Raw genomic sequence first — 22,282 nt, forward strand, 5'->3', positions numbered from 1 at the left:
CCACCTACTAATGTTCTTATCACGTATCTCTCCCAACTAGAATGGAAGCTCCATGAGGGCAAAGGAGTATTGTCTATTTTGTTTATTGCCTGGCACAGAGAAGCCATTCAGTAAACATTAGCTGAACTGAAACTTTGCCTTGAGTTGGTATTTATGCATATATGTTACCTTTCTTAACAAAGCAGAAGCTCCATTAGGATGGATCTTGTCTTGATCATCTTCATCTTCCCTGCGTCACCTACCCTACTGTCTTACCTATAACAAGCCCTCAAAAATATCTGTGAAATACTGGATGGAATAGAAGAATACAACCATCCAAACGTGGCTTCGAAAGTTACTATAAAAGGTTTATTTAGTAGCACTATAAACAAGAATCTCTACTACCCCAAAAGACACTTATTATTAAAGCGACATCAAGACAGCCAACTCCTTCCATTTAAGGAAGATTATATTCACCTTTGCTGGTTCGGAAGGTGAGCATGGCAGGCTGTCCTTCACCTGCTGCACTCCTTGCCACCATCAAAACTTCGTAGAGACTCGACGGCTCCAGTTCCGTTAAATGGAGCTCATTTTCACTTCCTGGGACTCGAACTGTGTGCCATCTTCCCACCACGCCAACACCACCTTCCAGCTACTCAAGGGAAAATAAGGCATTTTTTAAAAAAAACGAGATACAGGGCAGAAGAATCTTCCATTCCAACTAGATAAAAACTAGAAATCATTCAATTCCAGATGAATTTTGGGAAGTAATACACTATCAAAAGTGAAAGAGATGTAACACCTCTCCACATTAAGAAATAGAAGGAGCCCTATAGCAAGAACTTAGGGATTCTCACTGTGAAAAGATTCCTGCTCCATTAGCTGCCACTAACTTACGGCCTCAAGCAAGTTATTTGATCACCCAGTTTGTTTCCTTTTCTTATAATGGAAACAATGCTCCTTTCTTACTGGGCTAATGGGAGAATTAAATAAGTATACAATAACATGTATTAATGATAGTATATATTATGCATGATATATGATAAATCAAAATATATATTATGTATGTCTATAAATTATATAATTATTCATTATATATTTCCAACAGTCTTGCTTCATGTCTTGACACTGTTCAATGTGAGCTCGAGGAAACAGAAAGAGATCCAATCCGTTGGGTCTCGATTAATGGAACCAAGAGCCAACATTACATGGGAAGTTTCACGTGGATAAGAATACAAGTGAAACTATCCGCATCTAGAACCATCAGGTTACAAACGGTGAATAAACTCTCAAATATCACCATGTTAATTTTTCCAGATATTAAAAATATTACTATAAGGGGAGGGATGGAGTGGGAGGCTAGGCTAGGGTTAGCAGATGTAAGCTTTTATATACAGGATGGATAAACAACAAGGTCCTACTGCATAGCACAGAGAACTATATCCAATATCCTGTGATAAGCCATAATGGAAAAGAATATGAAAAAAAGGATGTATCTATAGGTATAACTGAATCACTTTGCTGTACAGCAGTAATTAACACAACATTGTAAATCAACTATACTTCAATAAAAAAATACCTAAAGAAAAAATATTACTGTTAAATGATGGATACCAAAATGTCTTGAACATAGAAAATTATTTTAAATATGAGTGCATCTCCTCCCATTTCATTTAGTCTCATTAAACAAAGAGGGGAGATTTTTTTTCATTTTGCTTTAATAGAAGACTGTGGATGAAAAACATCATCTGAAAAATCAACTGAGACAATCAAGGTTCATCATAATAAATGACCAAACAATGTAAGGTTTTAATACAATTAAGAAGAGAACTTGAAATGAAAACATTTGTCAGAGATTATAAGGGACAACTTTGTTCAAACAGTTGTTTCTAATAAGAAACTGCTTTTTTACTAAATAAACTGCATTCTGCCATCTCAGAGAGGGAAGGAATTACTTTTTAAAAATTGGTTTATAGAATTTTATACCCAAGGGATTAAAATATTTGATTAAAAATGTCTAGAAGCTACTGGGTTCTTAGAATCCCAATTTGAGGGGAAATTATTTGTACTTCATTCTTACTGCTTTTATAAGACTGGTAAATCCAGCATGATTGCTGGCATTTCTCTCCCAAACTCATCATTCTGGGACACTCCTGTTTCCTGCCACTCCACAAATGTGAAAGATAATAAGCATGTGTTATACACAGGATGTGAAGGTGTGGGAAGGGAAAGATGATAAATGAGAAGACATTACCTTTCGATACTTCACAAAATAGGCATTGATGGGCAGCCCGCCATCCTTCCCCGCCCTCCAGACCAGGTTGTACGTATCTGGTGTGTGCGTCTGTGGGGGGCTCAGAATGATGGGGGCATCGGGGACAGAGGCACCACTAGCATTTTTCTCTGATGATGATTCTGTAGCCCTGGAATGTTCCTTCAATGGAAATGAGCTCAATAGTCCAGTTTCTGAACCATCACTTTTATCATTCTGAGTGGGATCAGAAGGTGTGACTATTTCTGCTTTTGTATTTGTTTCAAAAGGAACTGCAGAGAAAGGGAGAAAGAAAAAGAGGGGATAGAAGAAATTCATTATTTCAGGGTCTCTCATACAGTGATCTAACACACTGTCAGCACGGTTTGAGCCCTAGAAGTTAAAGTAGGTAACATTTCAATTTATGATTCATGGAAACATCTAATCTCCAGTAGCCATCTCTTATTCATGAAGGAGCAAATTAATTGTCTGAAAAATCAGTTCTATGATGCAGGAGTTTAGTAGCTGAAAGGACGCCATTCTTCCTTGCTCGACACCAGCATTCCCTCTTTTACAACAGCAATTTGCTAGTGTAACCTCAGAAGATTTTAAGTTGGAGAACAACTTTAACTCTAGTTGGTAAACGAAACACAATGAGTAATGCATTCCCTTGGGAAAAAAGTAAAATAGTAAAGAAAAGGTCAAGAGGCAGGCTATTACCTACTGGGTAGCTAGTCTCCAAAGATATCTCAATATTCACACCCTTGAGCAGTCCCCTCCCACGCTGAATCCCAGCTGCCCTGTGACTCGTTTTAACCGACGCCAGGCCCAAGAGAGGCTGCCCTCTTCCAGGCTTAAGCTTTAAGAAGGCCTGGCACCCCTACTGTAGTGCTGCCACATACAGATAGATGCCCAAGCTAGCTGTGGAGAGGGGTGATGGGGGGGGAGGGAGAGGGGGAGAGGGGGAGGGAGGGAGAGGGAGGGGACGTGGGTGAGCACGTATGGTGAGGAGAGAGCAATTTATGAAAACAAACTTCCAGCACAATAAAACCCGAGGGTTGACAGCCCAGTTCCTCTAAAGCACTATTAATACTGGCAATGAAAAGTCTCCTACTTTTGTGGAGGAAGGGAGCTGAGGAAACAACGGCAGAGTTTCTTTTCCACAATGAAGTCGGATTCCTGGTGAAAGGTGGGAGTGTATTAGGAGAGCTACTGCAGTTTCACAGAGAACCAACCAAAAAACAGGACTAACAGTGGCAGGTCGGTTCTCTGGTTCTCTGTTTGTTTGAAAGAGAGAAAAGGTGTCCCAGAAGCGTCCTCCGTCAAAGAAAACAAGAAGCTAGTGGGAAAATAATAGAGGAGAAAACTAATTAAGGTCACTGAGACAGCTTCCAAGTACTGCTCCTGGAACAGCCGTGTTTATCTAGTGAGTCAGAATGTGGGCTGGATGTGAAGGGTGTGGTGGAGAGCCTGTTAATGAAGAGATGGACTCTAGCAAGTAGAGGCAATTAGCTGTGGCTTAGGGCAGTGGACAAGGACCTTTTTATCATTAGTGTTTCATGGATCCTCTGGGCAGGTCACCACCGGGAAGTGGTATTTGGCTGTAGGAGCGTTTGAATACCACACGCCTCAGTTTATACAGAGGCGTGAGAAAAAATGTTATGCTACAGCCTGTGTCTAGTGCAGAAGTATCAAAATTCCACTTGTGTTCAGGCTGCAATGAGACTTTTCCATAGCTTTTATCAAAAAGGGGATTCAATTAATTTTCTTCTACCATTCCGGATAACAGAATTTGAGCACTCACAGATACTAGATACAATTCATAAGGCCTTCACAGTACTTTCCAAAGGTTCTTCACATACATGATCTCAAGTTATCTTCAGAATAACTCTGTGAAATGGTCAGGAGAGACATCTAGCATTTTTTAAGGTAGAATGTTTTTTGAATTGGAAAACAGATTGATAAAACTCTGGCTTTCTAAGTACTATAACTATGGTAATGTCTATGAATTAATGACTCTGAGTTGAAACCAGTTCAACAGGGAACGGAACCAGATCTGCCAAAGTTGTTCCCACTGTGACCACTCAAACCAGCAACCCCACCCTAAACTATTTAGGACCCCAGGCCAACTCCCATTATAGTTTTGAAAAGTTACAACTCACTCTACAAATATTTGTACATCCAGGACCTCAAAAACCCAAGGTCTCTGGAAAGAAAAAAAGGTGGGGGAGAGAGTCATCTTGCTTACCCCCCCTTCATAACAAATAAAGTAAAGGCTGCCAGCATGCTAGAATTTAATAATAAGCTCAGATTCCCATGGGAAGAAGTGGGTTGTTATGTGCTGTTCTGAACTTTAATAGACTCAGCTAGACTTCAGTAATTACTATAGAGCATGTAAAAGAAGCAACGAAGGACCACTCAGGTAGGATGTAGCTCATGGGGTTACTATACATAAAAAATGGTATTTATCAAGACATAAAATCCTGGGAGTAGGGGGATCTTAAAGATCTAGAAAGATCGAATCTAAACAAGTTATGTATCTTCTAAGGGCTTCAGATTTCTCATATTTAAAGTGAGGGGCCTTCCCTGGTGGCGCAGTGTTTGAGAATCTGTCTGCCAATGCAGGGGACACGGGTTCGAGCCCTGGGCAGGGGAAGATCCCACATGCCACGGAGCAACTAAGCCCGTGAGCCACAACTACTGAGCCTGCGCGTCTGGAGCCTGTGCCCCGCAACAAGAGAGGCTGCGACAGTGAAAGGCCGCGCACCGCAATGAAGAGTGGTCCCCGCTTGCCACAACTAGAGAAAGCCCTCGCACAGAAACGAAGACCCAACACAGCCACATAAATAAATAATAAATAAATAAAATTTAAAAAAATAAATAAATAAAGTGAGGCAGTTAGACAACTAGATACTTACCTAGTTCTATCAGCTATGACTGTGATGTCTATGGCTCCCTTTACCCTTTATTTACATAAAATAATCACTTCAGGGGGGTCCAGTGGTTAAGAATCTGCCCTCCAATGCAGGGGACGCCGCAGGTTCGATCCCTGTTTGGGGAACTAAGATCCCACATGGCGCGGGGCACCTGAGTCTGCGCGCCACACCTGCTGAGCCCGCGCGCCACACCTGCTGAGCCCACGCATTCTGGAGCCTGCACGCCACAAATAGAGAGCAGCCTACGTGCGGCAAAGAAGAGCCCGCATGCCACAACGAAAGATCCCGCAGGCCGCAACTAAGACCCGACACAGCCAAATAAATAAATAAATTTTAAAAAATAAAAAATTTAAAAGAAAATCATTTCAGCCAAATGATACCCAAGCAGTGCCTGCATGACAGCTGTCTTACAGCTAACAACATTGAGCAGAGCCACTCCTATTTTTGCTTAGCAGAACAGATATATAAACACACACATACACATACATATACACATCCATATGCGTGTATAAATTTATGCAACACTTAACTACCTTCTTTATTTAAGGATTATTAAGGTCTACTAGTATCAGTAACTATTTCTTCTTCCCTAAACACTACCAGAAGGGATAATTATAATTTAATAATAATTAGATAGTAATAATTGTAACTTAATACGTAGTATTTATTGAAGGCATTCTACTTCCAGACATCATTCTAAGCACTTTACAGGTACAGACTCCTTGAATCCTCACACCAGCCCTATGAGTAGGGCACCCTCACCAATGCCCCCTGATATAAGATTTGGATGTGGATTAAGTCAAATTTGAATTAATTTGAATAATACTGATATTCTATATACCAGTACTCCAAATTAAGTCATCATCACCCAAAATCAGTAAAATATAAAGAATATTAGGGCTTCCCTGGTGGCACAGTGGTTGAGAGTCCGCCTGCTGATGCAGGGGACACGGGTTCGTGCCCCGGTCCAGGAAGATCCCACATGCCGCAGAGCGGCTGGGCCCGTGAGCCATGGCCGCTGGGCCTGCGCATCCGGAGCCTGTGCTCCGCAACGGGAGAGGCCACAACAGTGAGAGGCCCGCGTACCACAAAAAAAAAAAAAAAAAAAAAAAAAAGAATATTATATTATACACCCTATTAGAACAATAACTTTGAATACGGTTGAGGCAAATATACAGATGGGTGTTGTTTGACAGTACACAGGACTCAACATTCCCAATAAAAGCCAACTCTTTAGACTGGATACTATCCTTACTAAGGGCCCACCTGAAAATATTTGCAACGATATTTTCAGCTTAGAAAACCAAAAGTATTAATGCCCCAAAGTCATACCTTGGGCTTGCTCCCAAATGAAAGTGTCCTATAGAACAACTACAAGCTTAACAAACCCACCAGAAGTGGAGACCAAAGTTCATCTGGTTCGCATAAGGCCAAATACCAAAAAATGCAATTCTACATTTCACTGTTGTTGGTAAATACATATATATTTAGAGGTTGCTAGACTCATTGAAATCTACTTCCAATCACTTTATCTCCTACTGTCAAAGGAAACCATTCACCTGGGAAAAGATACTAATGGCAACTCACCAACAGCGAGGACGGCTTCCGACTGTGTGGTGCCGTGTGCGTTTGCAGCTTCGCAGGTATACTTCCCAGCGTGTTCCCGAGTAACAGCCTGAATATACAGAGAGCTTGAGCCAGCCTGGGACATGATGAAGTACACAGGCTCCAGGTCAGAACCCCCAGGTCTTGATAAGTGTGGTTTCCGGGATTTAGATCTAAGAACTTGAGACAAATGGCTGGTTATCAGTCCATGCCTGTCGTACCAACGAATGGCTGGAACTGGCACCCCGGTGGCATTGCAGGAGAAAGTCACGGAGCCTCCAGAGGCCACCTCTGCACTTGCTGGTGCCGTAATTATAACAGGCTTGAGTCCACTGTCTGTTAAAAAAAAGTAATTCACATAAATTAAGAACATTACAGTATCTACAATGCAAAATAATTTCATCCTATTACGTAAATGTTGTGTCGTGCGCAAGTAGCTGTCTTAGAAACATCTTTTATATGTGTGTTTCTAAACAGTGTTTTACATGCAGAACAGTGTGGTGAACATGTGCATTCACTGAAGTAACAGTGCTTGCAATGTCGTTAGCAAGTAGTAATGATCATAGTCATGATTAGAACAAAGATATCTCCTTCCTTGTTAGTTTGCTTCTCAACTTTCACCAAGTAAAGCAGTCAATCAAAAGTAGAATTTTTCATCGTGTGGGCTCCTAGACATTTCCCACATAGGTTGCCTGTCCTTCAGAAAGAAAGGAATGTATATAAAGGAATCCACAGAGAGTTTTCCAGTTTGCATCCTCAGCGCATCTGACCACTGTAAATCCAGAACACGTGAGGCCAAAACCTCAGACTTTAACATGAAAAAGGTGTAAAGAAGTATAAAACTAAATAATAGTCCTTCAAAAAGACAGTCAATTCCAGGGCGCAAAAATCTGATCCCAAAAATCCTGGGAGAAAAACCTGTTCTGAATTACGGTTGACAAACATATTTCTGACCAAATACACGAACAAATTTTTGTTTCTAAACAAGTGGCACCGACTCTTTCCTTCTGGTCTCAGGTATTTTTTGGGGGGGGGGGGCGGTATTTTTAAGTGATCTCACAATGGAATATCGATTACAAATGACATTTTCTCCAGCACATCTTTCTCCTTTTCCAGTCCTACTTCCTGTGTTTGACGAAGTCTATCAACAATGATCAGATTTCTGAAATTTTACTAATCTAAGAACTATAAAATGCTTTCATGGGCCGTAACCTGCATTTCCCTCAGTACTAATGAGGTTGACTATCTTTTCACGTATTTATCTGCCACTCATTTTTCCTCCTCTGTCAAGTGCATTTTGTCCATTTTTCTGTCGGATCCTTTATCCTTTTTGTAATGGTTCTGAATTCTTTGTAAGTACTAGGTACTGCTCTTTTGCTAGTTACATATGTTACTAGTATCTTCTCTCAGTTTATTGCTTTGCTTTTCATTTTTAATGGTATCTTTAAAAAATAAGGATGCTTTAATTTTAATGTAGTCATACCAATCTTTTCTTAAAAATTAGCCTAAAATGTCTTGTTGAAAAGTTTTACCCAGATCATATAGATATTCTTCTATATTTTCTTCAAAAACTTTGCCATTTTGCCTTTCATATATAGGTCTTTAATCCACTGGAAATGTGTCTTTGTGTACAATGTGAGTTAGAGATTTAATTTCTTCTCCATTTTGATAACCAATTATCCTGCATCAACTCTTGAAATGGATATCCTCCCCTTGGTGATCTGCAATGCCACCTAAGTCAAATCCTTAGTGCAAATCCTTGTTGGTGGTCTCTGTCTTGTTCCAAGAGTCTTATTTGTCTGTTCCTGCACCAATAATACAACACTGTCTTAATTACTATAGATTTTTGTGTATATTCTAATATCTGGTAAAGCAAGGTCCCCACTTTCTTGTTCTTCTTCTTTTAGAGTGTCTTTTAAATTACTTTTTCTGTCTGTTGCTAATTGTAATGGTTAATTTTCTGTGTCAACTTGACTGGGCTAAGGGATGCCCAGATAACTAGCTGTGTTTGTGAGCGTGTTTCCAGAAGAAATTAGCATCTGAATTGGTAAACCGAGTATAGCAGATGGTCCTCTCAATGTGGGTGGGCACCATGCAATCCGTTGAGGGCCTCAGTAGAACAAAAATGCAGAGGAAGCGCGAATTCTCTCTATGAGCTGAGCCATCTTTCTTCTGCCCTAGGACACTGGACATCAGTGCTCCTGGACCTCTGGCTTTTGGACTTAGGTTGAGACTTATACCATCACTCCTCCTCCCACAGCTCAATTGCATCATTGGCTTCCCTCCTTCTCCAGTATGTAGATGGCAGACTTGTCCTCCATACCTGTGTGAGCCAGTTTCTATAATAAATCTCCTCCTATGTGTATATTATAGATCCTCTTGTGTTTTGTTTCTCTAGAGAAACCTGGCTAATACACTCGTACATAGAAAGGCAACATTCTTGTTTATTGGTCTTTATCCAGCCACCTTGCTAAAAGCTTTTATTATTTCTAACAATTTGCCAACAAACTATTGAGGATTCTCTATATTGACAACCATAGCAGCTGTGAATGAATAACGACTGCGTTTTCTTTCTCTCTTACCCTTACATCTTTCATTTCTTTTTCTTGTCATTCTGTACTGATGCGAATCTCCACTATGATGACAACTAAAAGAGATTTTAAAGGGAATGCTTAAACATTTCACCATTAAAAGTAATGCTTCCTGTGAGTTTTTGTTAGATATTCTTTATCAAGTTAAGAAAGTTCCTTCTATTTCTGTTTTCCTAAAAGTGTCTATCATAGATACTGAATTATGTCAGATGTTTTTCTGCTTCTATGGAGATAATCATATTGTTTTTCTCCTTTATTCATTAAATAGGATGAATAATACTTTAAATTTTCTGATTGATTACTGGAATAACTCCTTAGTTAAACTTTATCTTTACTGATCTATTTTATCTTCATTTTCTATTTAATTGATTTCTGCCCGTATCTTTATTATCTCCTTTCTTCTGTTTTCTTTAAATCTATTCTCTTATTTTACGTAGTTCACTAATTTTCAGTTTTACTAGCTTTCTTTTATAAGCATTTAAGGCTATAAATTCTATGTTCCTTTTTCCTATATCCCACACAATTTGACACTCATTATCATTGAAAGAATTTTAAATTTCCATTATGATTTTTGACCCAGCTATTGAGAAATATAATTCTAAGTTTCCAAATACATGCCATTTAAAAATTATTTTTTGTTATTAACATCTAAATTAATTGCACCAAGTTCAGAGAATTGGTCTCTATCATCCTGATTCTTTGAAATTTGAAATATTTATAACTCTCAGACAAAAGATTCATTTCCCTAATATATAAAGAACTCGTATAAATAAGAAAAAAGACCAACAACCTAATTTAAAATGGGCAAAAGACAATGAACAGGCAATACACAGGAAAGCAAATTCAAATGGCTCATAAACACATGATGAGATGCCCAACTTCATTCATAATAATAAAAAATATATAGATCAAAAGGTACTTTTTTTTTTTTTTTTTTTTTTGCGGTACACGGGCCTCTCACTGCTGTGGCCTCTCCCGTTGCGGAGCACAGGCTCAGTGGCTATGGCTCACGGGCCCAGCCGCTCCGCGGCATGTGGGATCTTCCCGGACCGGGGCACGAACCCGTGTCCCCTGCATTGGCGGGCGGACTCTCAACCACTGCGCCACCAGGGAAGCCCAAAAGGTACTTTTTAAAAAACCTATCAGATTGGCAAAGACTAAACCCAGAAATTTTGACACCACCACACCTTGGTGAGGATATGTGGAAACATTGCTAGTGGGAGTATAAACTAGTAACTATTCTGGAGAGCAGTGATATCTATCAAAATTACCAAGACATACATGCTTTTATTCAGCAAGTTCATTTCTAGGAATTTATGTTAGAGATATTCACACATGTGCAAAATAATCTATGTAGAAGGACATCCATTGTAGACTTCTTGTAATAGTGAAGGATTAGAAACAGCCATCAATGAGGTACTAGTCAAATCATCACAACTATACAACGGAAGACTAAGCAGCCATTTTTAAAAAGAAATGAAAATACTCTTTAATGTACCATATGAGAAGATGTCCAAGATATGTGTGAAGTGAAAAGTTCAAGGTAATTTTTAAGGTAAAATTCAAGGAAAAATTTTTAAGGAAAACTTCAAGGTAATTTATATGAATGCTACCACCATTTACGTTCAAAAAAAAAAAAAACAGACATTGTTATTAAATGCACACAAGCTCACATGTTATATGTAATTGATTATACACATGCATACAAGGATATTCAAGAAAATGATAAAACTAGTTAGTTCTAAAGAGAAATCTGGCTGGCTGGGGAACATGAGTGAGACTTTTACCATGTGCTTTTCAAAATTATGCCTTTTCAAAACTATGCAGTATCTGTTGAAAAAATATTATAAAAAAAATTTTTAAATAAGCGTGATTAAATAAGGTTGCTTCTTCATGGAAATGCCTACCTGCAACTAGAAAGGAACATGGAAAATGAACACTGCTCTGTTATGGTGATAGGATTATTTCCTTTTTTGCAAAAATGATTTAATTTTTAACCAGAACAAAACCCCATCTGTAAAGTAAAATCTCCTATGATTACATGACCTAAAAGCCTACCGTTTTCAATTTCCAGTCTCCCAGTAGACTGCGTAAATCCAATCCCATTATCTGCTACACACTGATACAGCCCAGAATCTTCCATGGTAACACCCCTGATTTTCAATTCATTTCCCACAGTTAGATGTCGTGGGGAACGACGAATGGGCCGTGCGTTGTGAAACCAGGTACGGTTGGGGGTTGGGTTCCCATGAACTTCACACGTGAATTGCACCGTGGCACCCAGAGACACTGTCTGATCCTGCAGTCCTTTAGAAATGGAAGCATGTTCTAAAAATAAAACAAATAAGAACTAATGAGAACCTACTGTCTAGCACAGGGAACTCTACTCAATACTCTATAATGACCTATATGGGAATAGAGTCTAAAAAAGAGTGGATATATGTGTATGTATAATTGATTCACTTTGCTGTACACCAGAAGCTAACACAACATTGTAAATCAACTATACTCCAGTAAAAAATTAATAAAAAATAAAATAAACATAAATTAAAGTCTAGCCCTCAAGATGTACTTTTTAGATTATCACATGAGTCATACAAACTCTCCTCAATAACTAGTTGAAACCGAATTGTATTATTTCCTCACATTCTCCCATCCACCATGGTCATCAAGAAAAAATTTCCTCCAATAGGATAAACCATATGTTACTAAAACATTATAGCCTCTTTTTATAGATCTCTCCTCCCACTTAACCACCCTCCGCCAACCCAACAAATGCACACACACATACATACGTGCAGAGTTTCTAATCTTTGGCTTCTCTGAGCGTTTGTTCCAGGTGATCTGTTTGAAATAAAGTAATCATTTCCCTGGATTTCACACTACGCAAAAGCCAAAACAGAAGAATGCTTATTTGGAAGTTAAATTCTTCTTATGCTCAATTCTGCTTTGAGGTTACATGTATTCTGGGCAAAAATTTTCCTTTAGTATCCATCAAGTCACTTTTTTTAACATCTTTATTGGGGTATAATTGCTTTACAATGGTGTGTTAGTTTCGGCTTTAAAACAAAGTGAATCAGTTATACATATACATATGTTCCCATATCTCTTCCCTCTTGCGTCTCCCTCCCTCCCACCCTCCCTATCCCACCCCTCCAGGCGGTCACAAAGCACCGAGCCGATATCCCTGTGCCATGCGGCTGCTTCCCACTAGCTATCTACCTTACGTTTGTTAGTGTATATATGTCCATGACTCTCTCTCGCCCTGTCACAGCTCACCCTTCCCCCTCCCCATATCCTCAAGTCCGTTCTCCAGTAGGTCTGTGTCTTTACTCCTGTCTTACCCCTAGGTTCTTTATAACATTTTTTTTTCTTAAATTCCATATATATGTGTTAGCATACGGTATTTGTCTTTTTCTTTCTGCATCAAGTCACTTATTACCTGGACAGAGTACATCATGTATCGGCATTTGTAACATATGTCCAAATTAAATGACCATGCATATTAATCTAGTCCTAATTAGCATTAAATTTTAAAGCCCACTTGCCATACACTTGTATTAATTCCAGTGTAACCTACGTCAGGCCACTGTTGCACATAAACAGGTGTAGAAGCTTTACAAAAACTATATTTACTATGAAAACTTTTTTTTTCCAGTTTTCATGAAAATCTGTTTTGATAAAGGAAAACATTTTTGCTGCTACACATGACAGTGAGATAGGTAGCTGGAAGAAAGGAATAGCTTTGAGATAAACAGTATATATAGAAATATGGGTGAAAATAACACAAATTTTATGAGCCAGCTATAGTGAAAGCATTCCAAAAGGGAAAATAAAATGAAATGATTTCTTCTTGAGATGACATTTTCTAGTCAGTACTCTGTCTTAGTTACGATTACTGGACACTACACACTGATACAGCCCAGAATCTTGCATCCTGTTGAATTCCAGTCTCTTTCCTCCACGTCATCGAGAAGGAAGAACCAGCTCTGTAAATAAGTCCCCTGCATATGAACCAGTTCCATTCCGAGAGTGCGTTCGTCAGTTCAATTTGCTCCTAAGTCCAACAAAGTTAGCTTAGGAACCCTACTAACAATCGGCTATATAGTATAGAACCAGCTACACCACCGCTGCTTTTACACTTGCTTCAGGACATCCTGGGCTTGAAATAAAGATACTGCACTACTGTACTCTATACAGTACTGTACAGTACACAAAAGCACAGCCACTTGTAGAGGATGCACACACGTGACAATGTACACCAGACACGTGAACTAACTTACATGATTAGACATGCGAACGCACGTTTGCATCTTTGAAAGTTTGCAACTTGAAGGTTCGTATGTAGGGGACTTACTGTATTATGTAACCAGGTTGGGGGTGAGGTTCCCAAGAACATCCCAGGTGAAACGCTCTGTGCCACCCAGAAACACTACCCAACTCAGCAGTCCTTTAGAGAAATGAAGCTCATTTTGGTACTGGGGTAGCTATTTCTAGGTAGCCTCTATTCCATGTATGGTTCACAAATAGATCTTCCACTCAAACATCAGTTAGACCAGAAAAATAGCCTGACTTGAAAAAACACTTAACAAGTAACATCTTACCAAGTACATTCACCACGTAAGTCACGTGTTTGGTGTCTCCAGACTTGTTTCCCACCACACAGGAGTAGTTGCCGGAGTCCGCCGGATCAATGCTGTCCGTGGCAAGATGCGAATACAACCTTCTCCACTTGCTTCCCGGCACAGCGTCCTGACCGTCCTTCAGCCAGTGCACATGAGAAGCTGGGATCCCACTTACCACACACTCCAGGGTCACAGGGCTACGAGAGAGAACAGCTAATGCCTGTGAAAGGGCGGGGTGAAGAATGTGAAAGTCATCTGAAGAAGGGCCTGGAGAAAGAAGGGAAAATAAAAAATCATGATTCTTATGTATTCACTTCCACCCTCTTCCTTAGCAAAGCTGTGAGCTTCCCCATCTTCCCATTTATTCTTCTTTACACTAGGAGGTCCTGTTTGGTAACTAAATCATTTTCAGTTGAGAATTAAATTTAAAAGACTTCATGATCCTTTAGAGCTACTCCTGAATTAGCAGTTTGGAAATGTTGAATTTCTCAACAAGTATGTGGACTGTTACTTAACTATGCTTTGACTATTGGTGATACTACAACTAATCGTATCTCAAAGAGAACAGATAAATATTTTTTTGTAATTCACAGTTAGCCACCAATTTGATTACCACCGATACAAAGTGATATTTGCTCACTAATTTCTTTTTATTTGAGCAAAGGGCAAAGTTCTCCACATGAATTCTATCCTGTCATCTTGACCAAAATTCTCTTCTAAGAAGTCATTATATTTTTAAAACATATACAGTACTATGCTATAATGCACTTATGCATGTAAAGACTTTCTCGTGATAAACAAACAGGATCTGAAAGAAAAAGGAACTCCCACCTCCCAACTTTTTATGAGAAATGCTTCTGAGGACTCTTCCCAGTGACCACGATTCCCCCAAATACTTACGACTCACAAGGAGCTTTTGGCCAATGGGTTCAACTTTTAATTCATGTGTGACAGGATTAAAAGCTGCACATTTATATGATCCCTTGTCCTCTAAGGATACATTCAAAATCTGAAGATTCCCTGATGGAAGGATTAAGTAATTCTCTGAGGAAGGAAGGGAATGCAGTTAGGCCTCTCTCTTTATGAAGGACACAAGTTAAGACCAACAAAGGTTGATAGTTACGCTTTAAATGTAGACGTGACATGAGCAGCAAATAAGCAATCGGGGAAAATTCATTAAATGAAGGAAAAGGAAAGTCAAAGCAGAACAAAAAAAGTCAACAGCACTACAGTAACAAAATCAAACCCATCAGAGCCCCAAGGCAACAGATCACTCCCTGAGAACACCACAGCACAAGAAACATATTTAGACAAAGATACAACGACCGCAGCTGCCACTTTGGGCAAACCCCTGCCTGCAGCACTGACCACCCAGTAGTCATTCACGTCTTCATTCATTTCTTCTCAACAATATGTACTGAGACCCTATTTTCTGCCAACAATGGCCTGTGCACAAGTGATACAACAATGAAGCGAGCAGATAAAGCAAGCCCTGCACTCATGCTGCCAGTGCTCCGATGCAGGAACAAGGCGGCAGAGAAAGGGACAGATGACAAACAAGCAGACAGTCATGCATATGACACAGGGCTACGGAAAATAAAGCTGAATGAAGTGGACAGAGCAACACAGCACATCATTTCAGATAGTGCCATGAGGGCGATCTTCTCAAAGGAAGTGATATCTGAGTAGATTCCTGAATGAGCTGAAGGAGTGAGCCTTGGGGGTGCGGGGCTGTAATCATTTCTGGACTGTCTTCTGTACTATGTTCTATTTCATACTGTAACCATGTGTCTAAACTACTCCACTTGACTCCCAACAGTAGAGACAATGTATCTTATGTGTTTCTGTGTCTACAGCCCCTAGCACGCAGAGCTTAACGGTAGTTGGTTAGTCCCATTCGTTCCCTGGGTGCCCTTGGCCTGTCGTAAGAGGTCTCACCTGTGGAATGTTTCAGCCACTTTCCCCGGATTTTATAGCGCACCTCAGCTTTGGGGTTACTATCTGGTACCTTGCAGCCAATGAAACCAGTACTTTTTTCTTCTGCTGTAATAACATGCTTTGTTGATGAACCAAAATCACCAAGAACTAAAAGAAATAAGTAAATAAGTAGATAGATCAATCAATAAATGTAAATTTGAACTCTCTTTCCCAAAGGAAATTGTAAAGCTAGAAACAACATCTGCACCATGGCCATTTGTGGCAGCTACTCCCAGTTCCCAAAGTAGCAGGATCTTTTTATCTTAGAAAGCAGTTGGGGTAGGGGTGCACAGTTGAGAGCTGGGGCTTAGTCATGGCACCCTTTTCCAGAAGACAATGCTTCCAGGAGACTACAAGGCAAGCAAACTGTTCTTGAAACATTAGGGAGAACTATAAAGCCTAATTGTTCCCATTCTGTCAAGATAAATCCTTCTTAATCCAGTCTCTCATCAAAACTCACTTTCCCTATGCATCCTTATTCTGTTAGTAGCTACTCACATGGCAATAAAAGGGTTTCCAAGAATGAACCTAGGATATCAAAAAAAAAAAAAAAAAAGCAGTGTATCGTTTGAATTACCTGAATATCCTAACTAGGTCTCAATTTCTCTCGGTTTAAGTTGACTACAGCTGGAGCCTGCATGGAAGGGCTCTTTATTATTGCCAGTGCTGAAAGCACTCTGCAGCCTGCCCCTAGGAATTCAGCCCTCCGGTGTGTGGCTTGGAGCTGTCCACGGGTCACAGCTCTACCAAAACATTTACTCTTCTCAGTTATGACAAACTCACTACTCCTGGGGAATCCAGATTTGTTCTGTAAATAGGGGTGCCCTCACAAAGACGCTTTCCATTACTGGAAGCCATCACCGTTTGAAAGGCAGATGGCTCAAACTTACTAAGAAAACCACACATACCAGATTTTTCCATAAGTTCAATACTCAACATTCCTTTCCATACAGTTATTTTTCTACCCCACTTCTTTAGCCTGGTTTCAATTAAATACATGAAAATCACTCTGTAATCAAGGCAAATAAACAATTAGATGTGCAAAAAAGATAAAGGATGGCATGAAGTAACTGTCAAAGCGGACAACAGCTTTTTTGGTTGTTGATATTAAGGACTTTTAAATACTCACAAAGAAATTCAGATTCACGTTAGAAAATTGTCCTAACGCTGCACAAAATAATGTCCAGATCCCTTGATACAGAGGAAGACACTAAGCAAGGCTCAAGTATCGTCCCCCAGGTTAAACACACAGCGAGTGTCAAGGCTGGGATGAGAACGCATACGTGTCTTACTCCAAAGCCCACGTTCCTCCAAGTACTCAAAAAAATGCAAGTATTAACAGTAATTTCAGGAAAAAAGCATCTGTAACAGGGACAAAATCAGACTCACCTGCAGTCGATATGGTTGCAGGACCACTCACAACGGCGCCAATGCTATTGTTGGCAATGCACTGGTAATAACCCGACAGGGAGGGGTTAAGAGAAAGGATAGTCAACGTCCCCTGGTGAACCTTAATCTGTTCCACATTTCTGTCCAATCTTTTTCCATTATGCAACCATGAGATACGAGCAGTCACAGGTTTAGCAGAACAATGCAGTACTACAGGTCCACCAAGTTTCTGGACGGCAGACAATGGCTCAGAAATAAAATAAGGTGCCAAGTCTACAAGGGAACAGTCCCCATGTGCAAAGGGGTGGGGGGAGTGGGAGAGAAGAGGAGACAAGGGGAGAGAGAAAGAAGAGCAAGTTTAATATACTTCATCTCAATCTACAAAACGAAAGGCAATCCCTTACTTTATACGTTATGGTCCTGAGAGCTTGTAAGAGTTCTAGGAACATTCTTATATTTTGGAAGAAAGAAGGCAACATACCAATGGAGAACTTAACAGTTAGGGCAGCACAGATGAGAATCCTTATGATATAAATAAAACAAAATACTAATTCTATAAATGAGAAATGGTAAACTGCTCTTCTAATGAAGTAGCTTTTAAAAAATGGAAATTAAGAATCTGAAAAAGAGAAGATGACTTTCAAAATCAAAAGAATTCTCTTCCATATTACCAACAGGGTTTGACTTTAAGAGCAAATTATTTTCTCAAAATAATTTGACTACTTCCCTTTAATATAAGTAATGTTCAACTTTTAAGAACGCAGAAGTAGAAAGTTAGGAAGCCACACCGAAATACAAAGTCTATCCTTTTGGGGATATGAGGATAAACGGGGTATCAATCGTAATATTTTTATTTGGTGTTTGGAATAGTTTCACTTGTTATGTCTATTCCTCCAGTAACTTGGGGGAGAGGGGTTCTTGCGCTCAAGTATCAAAACAGATCCCTCCCCTCCACCCAAAAATGAGGGCGGGGGACAGGGATGCTAATAATCTGGTGTAATAAAATAGTTAAAAGAAAAAAATAATAAATTTCTGAATCTACTTTTATAGGATATTTTACCAGAAATAAAGATTAAAGGAAATGCCTTGACTGAATCTGAGGTTGCTATTTAGCCAAAAAAAAACCCAGAAATAAAACCACTAAATCGGGCTTCCCTGGTGGCGCAGTGGTTGAGAGTCCACCTGCCGATGCAGGGGACACGGTGTTCGTGCCCCGGTCCGGGAAGATCCCACATGCCGCGGAGCGGCTGGGCCCGTGAGCCATGGCTGCTGAGTCTGCGCGTCCGGAGCCTGTGCTCCGCGACGGGAGAGGCCACAGCAGTGAGAGGCCCGCGTACCGCAAAAAACAAACAAACAAACAAACAAACAAAAACCACTAAATCAATTTTCCCTTACTAAGTTGATTTTCCCTTACTAATTTTCCCTTACTAATTTTCCCTTACTAAGTCTAAGTCCCTTACAGTATTTTTAACAAAGATAATAAACAAACATTACTTAATAAATAAACATCACCGTATTTGTATATACTCCTATATAAATCTTCACACTTATCTAAAATAAAAAGAAATGCATATGGGCCATGAATTAGCCTCAGGCTTACATATACATTTAATAATAAACACATTTAAGCTTTTTAGTAACCCAGAGTTAGGTAATAAATTAGGCAAGATCATGAGAGACCTGGGATTTGAACCAAGTTCTCTCACTCCAAGTTGAGTACTCTTACATACGGATTCTAAAATTCCTCTTTGGTGGTGTGTAGTCAGCATTTTATTCCTATCATAATTTCCAAATTCAGAGATTTGTAACATATCCTCACTGAAAAAAAGCATGTTCGGAAAATATTTATTTTCAAGACAACAAAAGGAATAAATTATACGGACAATGATGGGAAGGCCTGCGAGTGCCCAGAAGCACTCCTAAGAGATCCTTAAATTGCTTAATGAATCAAAGTTTTAAAATCATTCCACTGGTCAAACAAATCTTAGAAACGTCTTTAGAAACCATCACTATCGTCGAAGCATTAAAGTCGAAGTTCTTCATAGGATTGAGATGAGGAAAAGCTTCAGGCCCAAACTACCATTCTTCTCCTCTTACCTGGACTCACGGAAGAGCACAGAATCGGGAGAGTAACATAGAGCAGTGTCTGTAAGGGTCCAGCAACTGGATGCATAGCGCCAGATTGCAGAAGCGGGCAGGACAGACTTCCAGGGCAAAATCCAGGCCTTGGCTTACTAAAAGACATCAAAAAAAAAAAGGAAGAAATTCTAAAGTACAAAAACAGTTGGAATTTTTTATCTGAATAGCCAGCCCGAGTTATGAACACAGTGGCTGCCCTCTATTTTGAAAGCTCCACATAGACTGCGTCAAATACAAGGCATTCAATGATCCACATCTTCCCAATTCACAAGCTAATCTCTAGACGTTAAATTAAAGTTAGAAATTCTGCTCATTCTTCCAAGATACTAAGACACTTATTTTACACAGAACCAATCGTTCCAAATGAATACATAACGGCCTTTAGCGCCTTTCTCTTTGTACATCTCACAACCATCTAAAACTCAACACAACTCAGATGCATTCCTCCTCTATGTTCCTTAAAACAGAAACAATAACAACAAAATAATAACTAACGTTTATATAGTGCTTGTACGAGCCAGACACCATCTCAGTGCTTTTCATATATTAACTGAACCTTCACGACAAGCCTATGAGTCAGGTGCTCCTGGTTTTCTTCCCTTTTTTCAGATGGGGGACTCATGGACTGTGCAGAGAATATCAGGGGCAGGCCTGTGTGGGGATCGAGTTTGTCTGCAGAAATCCAAAGACCACTGTGGTGAGAGTGGGATGAGCCAAGTAGAGAGCACACAGGAAAGTCGAGCTAGACCCTGCCCAGCTTCAAAGGCCACGCTGAAGGTTTTGGCATTTATTCTAAATGCGATGGCAGACCCTTGGAGGACTTAGAGAAGGGAGGGATGGGATCTCATTATGCTTTAAGGAGATCACTGGCTGATGGAGACTAGACTGAAGTGGGGCCGGGATGGAGGAGGGAGACCAAGTGGGAAGTTACGAGATCGCTGGGGAGAGAGATGAGCACGTGGTGGGTGAGTCCAGTGAGTCAGCTGTGGAGGTGCTGAGGAAAATCACCGGCTTTAGAACATACCCTAAAGCTTAAACCAAGCTGATGAAGGTCTGGATAAAAAGTGTGAGAGAGGGCTTCCCTGGCGGCACAGTGGTTGGGAGTCCGCCTGCCGATGCAGGGGACACGGGTTCGTGCCCCGGTCCGGGAGGATCCCACATGCCGCGGGGCGGCTGGGCCCGTGAGCCTCTGCTCCGCATCGGGAGAGGCCACAATAGTAAGAGGCCCGCGTACAGCAAAAAAAAAAAAAAAAAAAAGTGTGAGAGAAAGAGCTATATCAAAGACAACTCTTAGTTTTTGGTGTAACAGAATAAGTAAAAGTTCTGCTTCCTGAAATGGGGAAGACTGGAGCAGGGGAAACGGCTGAAGAGGAGGCTGCTCAACAGCTGCGCTTTGGCCACGGAAAGTCTGAGATCTGTGAGGGATCCGAGTACCAGTAACTAGTCGACAGTTGCATATAGGAGTCTGGAGCTGTGGGAAGAAGTCAGAGCTGAAAATGCAGATGTTACATGTACTAAAGCCTTGGCGCTAGATAAACACTAAGGAAAATATGATAGAGGAGGAAAGATACTCCAACCTTTAGACACTGAATAGAGGAGAAAGAAGTAATACTGGAGACTAAGAAGTAGCCAACAAAATAAGAAGAAATCCAGGGGAATGTTGCATCTAGGGAGAAAAATGGAAAATATTTCTGGAAGAAGAGAGTAATCAACCCATCTCAAACACTGCTGAGAAACAGAGTTAAGATAAGATGGCATCAGAAAGCCATGAAGAAGACCATGGGTGATATAGCAAGAACGGTTTCAGTGGAGAAGGGACAAAAGTCTGATCAGTTCAGGATAGGATGGGAAGGGAGGAAATGAAGAAACAGGCACAGAAAACTCCTTCAAGGATTTGCTATAAAAGGGCAGCAGAAAAACAGAGAGAATTGCTGGGGATGGATGGATGGCAGCCATGGAAATGTTTGTTTATGTGTTTTTTTAATATAGAGATAATATAACACATTTACAAAGCTAAAAAAAGTTTCACAAAACCCAGCACTGGTAAGGATGTGCGTAAAAATCACTATAATATCTCGTGGGTGAAATATAATTGGTAAATTCCTTTTGGAAGGAAAATTATTCATTCATGCAACAAATATTTACTGAATGTTTATTATATGATGGGTACTATTCTAAGAGCTGGAGACAGAGCACTTAAATATATATGTAAGTAAAAATAAGTAACAGACAAAAATGTATACCTTACATTCTGTGGGAGAGATGGAAAGTAAACAAGATGAATAAATTCGGAATATTCACAAGGTCCATGCCATCCTCCAGATATGGTTCATTCCTTCTCTGTGCTACTCCTACACCTTGGTCACTATCTACCACTGCACTCACTACTGTGCTCTGCAATTTATCTGGTTACATAACTATGTCCTCTTTGAAGGCAAGAATGATGTCATATCCAACTTTGCAAATTCTAATGCCTAGCAGAAAAGAGGCACTTGATGTTTCTTAAAATGAAAGGAATACCTTAATGTAACGTAATTCCCAGAAGTACCTTAGAGAGTAGTATTTAATGAGAACTGTTCTCTCTACTGAATTCAGTGTAACCTAGCTATATTTTTATTCTTTCATTCACTTATGCATTCATATATATGATTTCAAAAATTAGCAAACATAAAGTAAGCACCTACTGTATGCCAGGCACCATGCTAGGCTAGAGATCCAAAGAGTGGTTATCGTGTCGACAAATTCTCCCCTACATTCCTGCTTGGCCAGGACACAGAATCTGACTACAGA

At 40.0% G+C, this 22,282-nt stretch overlaps 1 protein-coding gene across 2 annotated transcripts in view; it reads right to left on the minus strand.

Moving 5' to 3' along the window:
• The window catches only part of CDON (cell adhesion associated, oncogene regulated), a 101,072-nt gene that overhangs the window by 40,963 nt on the left and 37,827 nt on the right, over window positions 1-22,282 (minus strand). For both annotated transcript variants that reach the window (XM_079929134.1, XM_079929133.1), the window contains 9 exons: window positions 19,451-19,587; window positions 17,354-17,626; window positions 15,926-16,072; window positions 14,888-15,031; window positions 13,967-14,254; window positions 11,421-11,690; window positions 6,754-7,107; window positions 2,234-2,523; window positions 457-631 (listed from right to left, as the gene is read on the minus strand). In XM_079929134.1, the coding sequence (XP_079785260.1) occupies window positions 457-631; window positions 2,234-2,523; window positions 6,754-7,107; window positions 11,421-11,690; window positions 13,967-14,254; window positions 14,888-15,031; window positions 15,926-16,072; window positions 17,354-17,626; window positions 19,451-19,526 (2,017 nt within the window). In that variant the 5' untranslated portion in view covers window positions 19,527-19,587. The remainder of the gene's footprint in view (window positions 1-456; window positions 632-2,233; window positions 2,524-6,753; window positions 7,108-11,420; window positions 11,691-13,966; window positions 14,255-14,887; window positions 15,032-15,925; window positions 16,073-17,353; window positions 17,627-19,450; window positions 19,588-22,282) is intronic.

Source organism: Stenella coeruleoalba (genome assembly GCF_951394435.1).
Source record: "Stenella coeruleoalba genome assembly, chromosome: 8".
Taxonomy (NCBI): domain Eukaryota; kingdom Metazoa; phylum Chordata; class Mammalia; order Artiodactyla; family Delphinidae; genus Stenella; species Stenella coeruleoalba.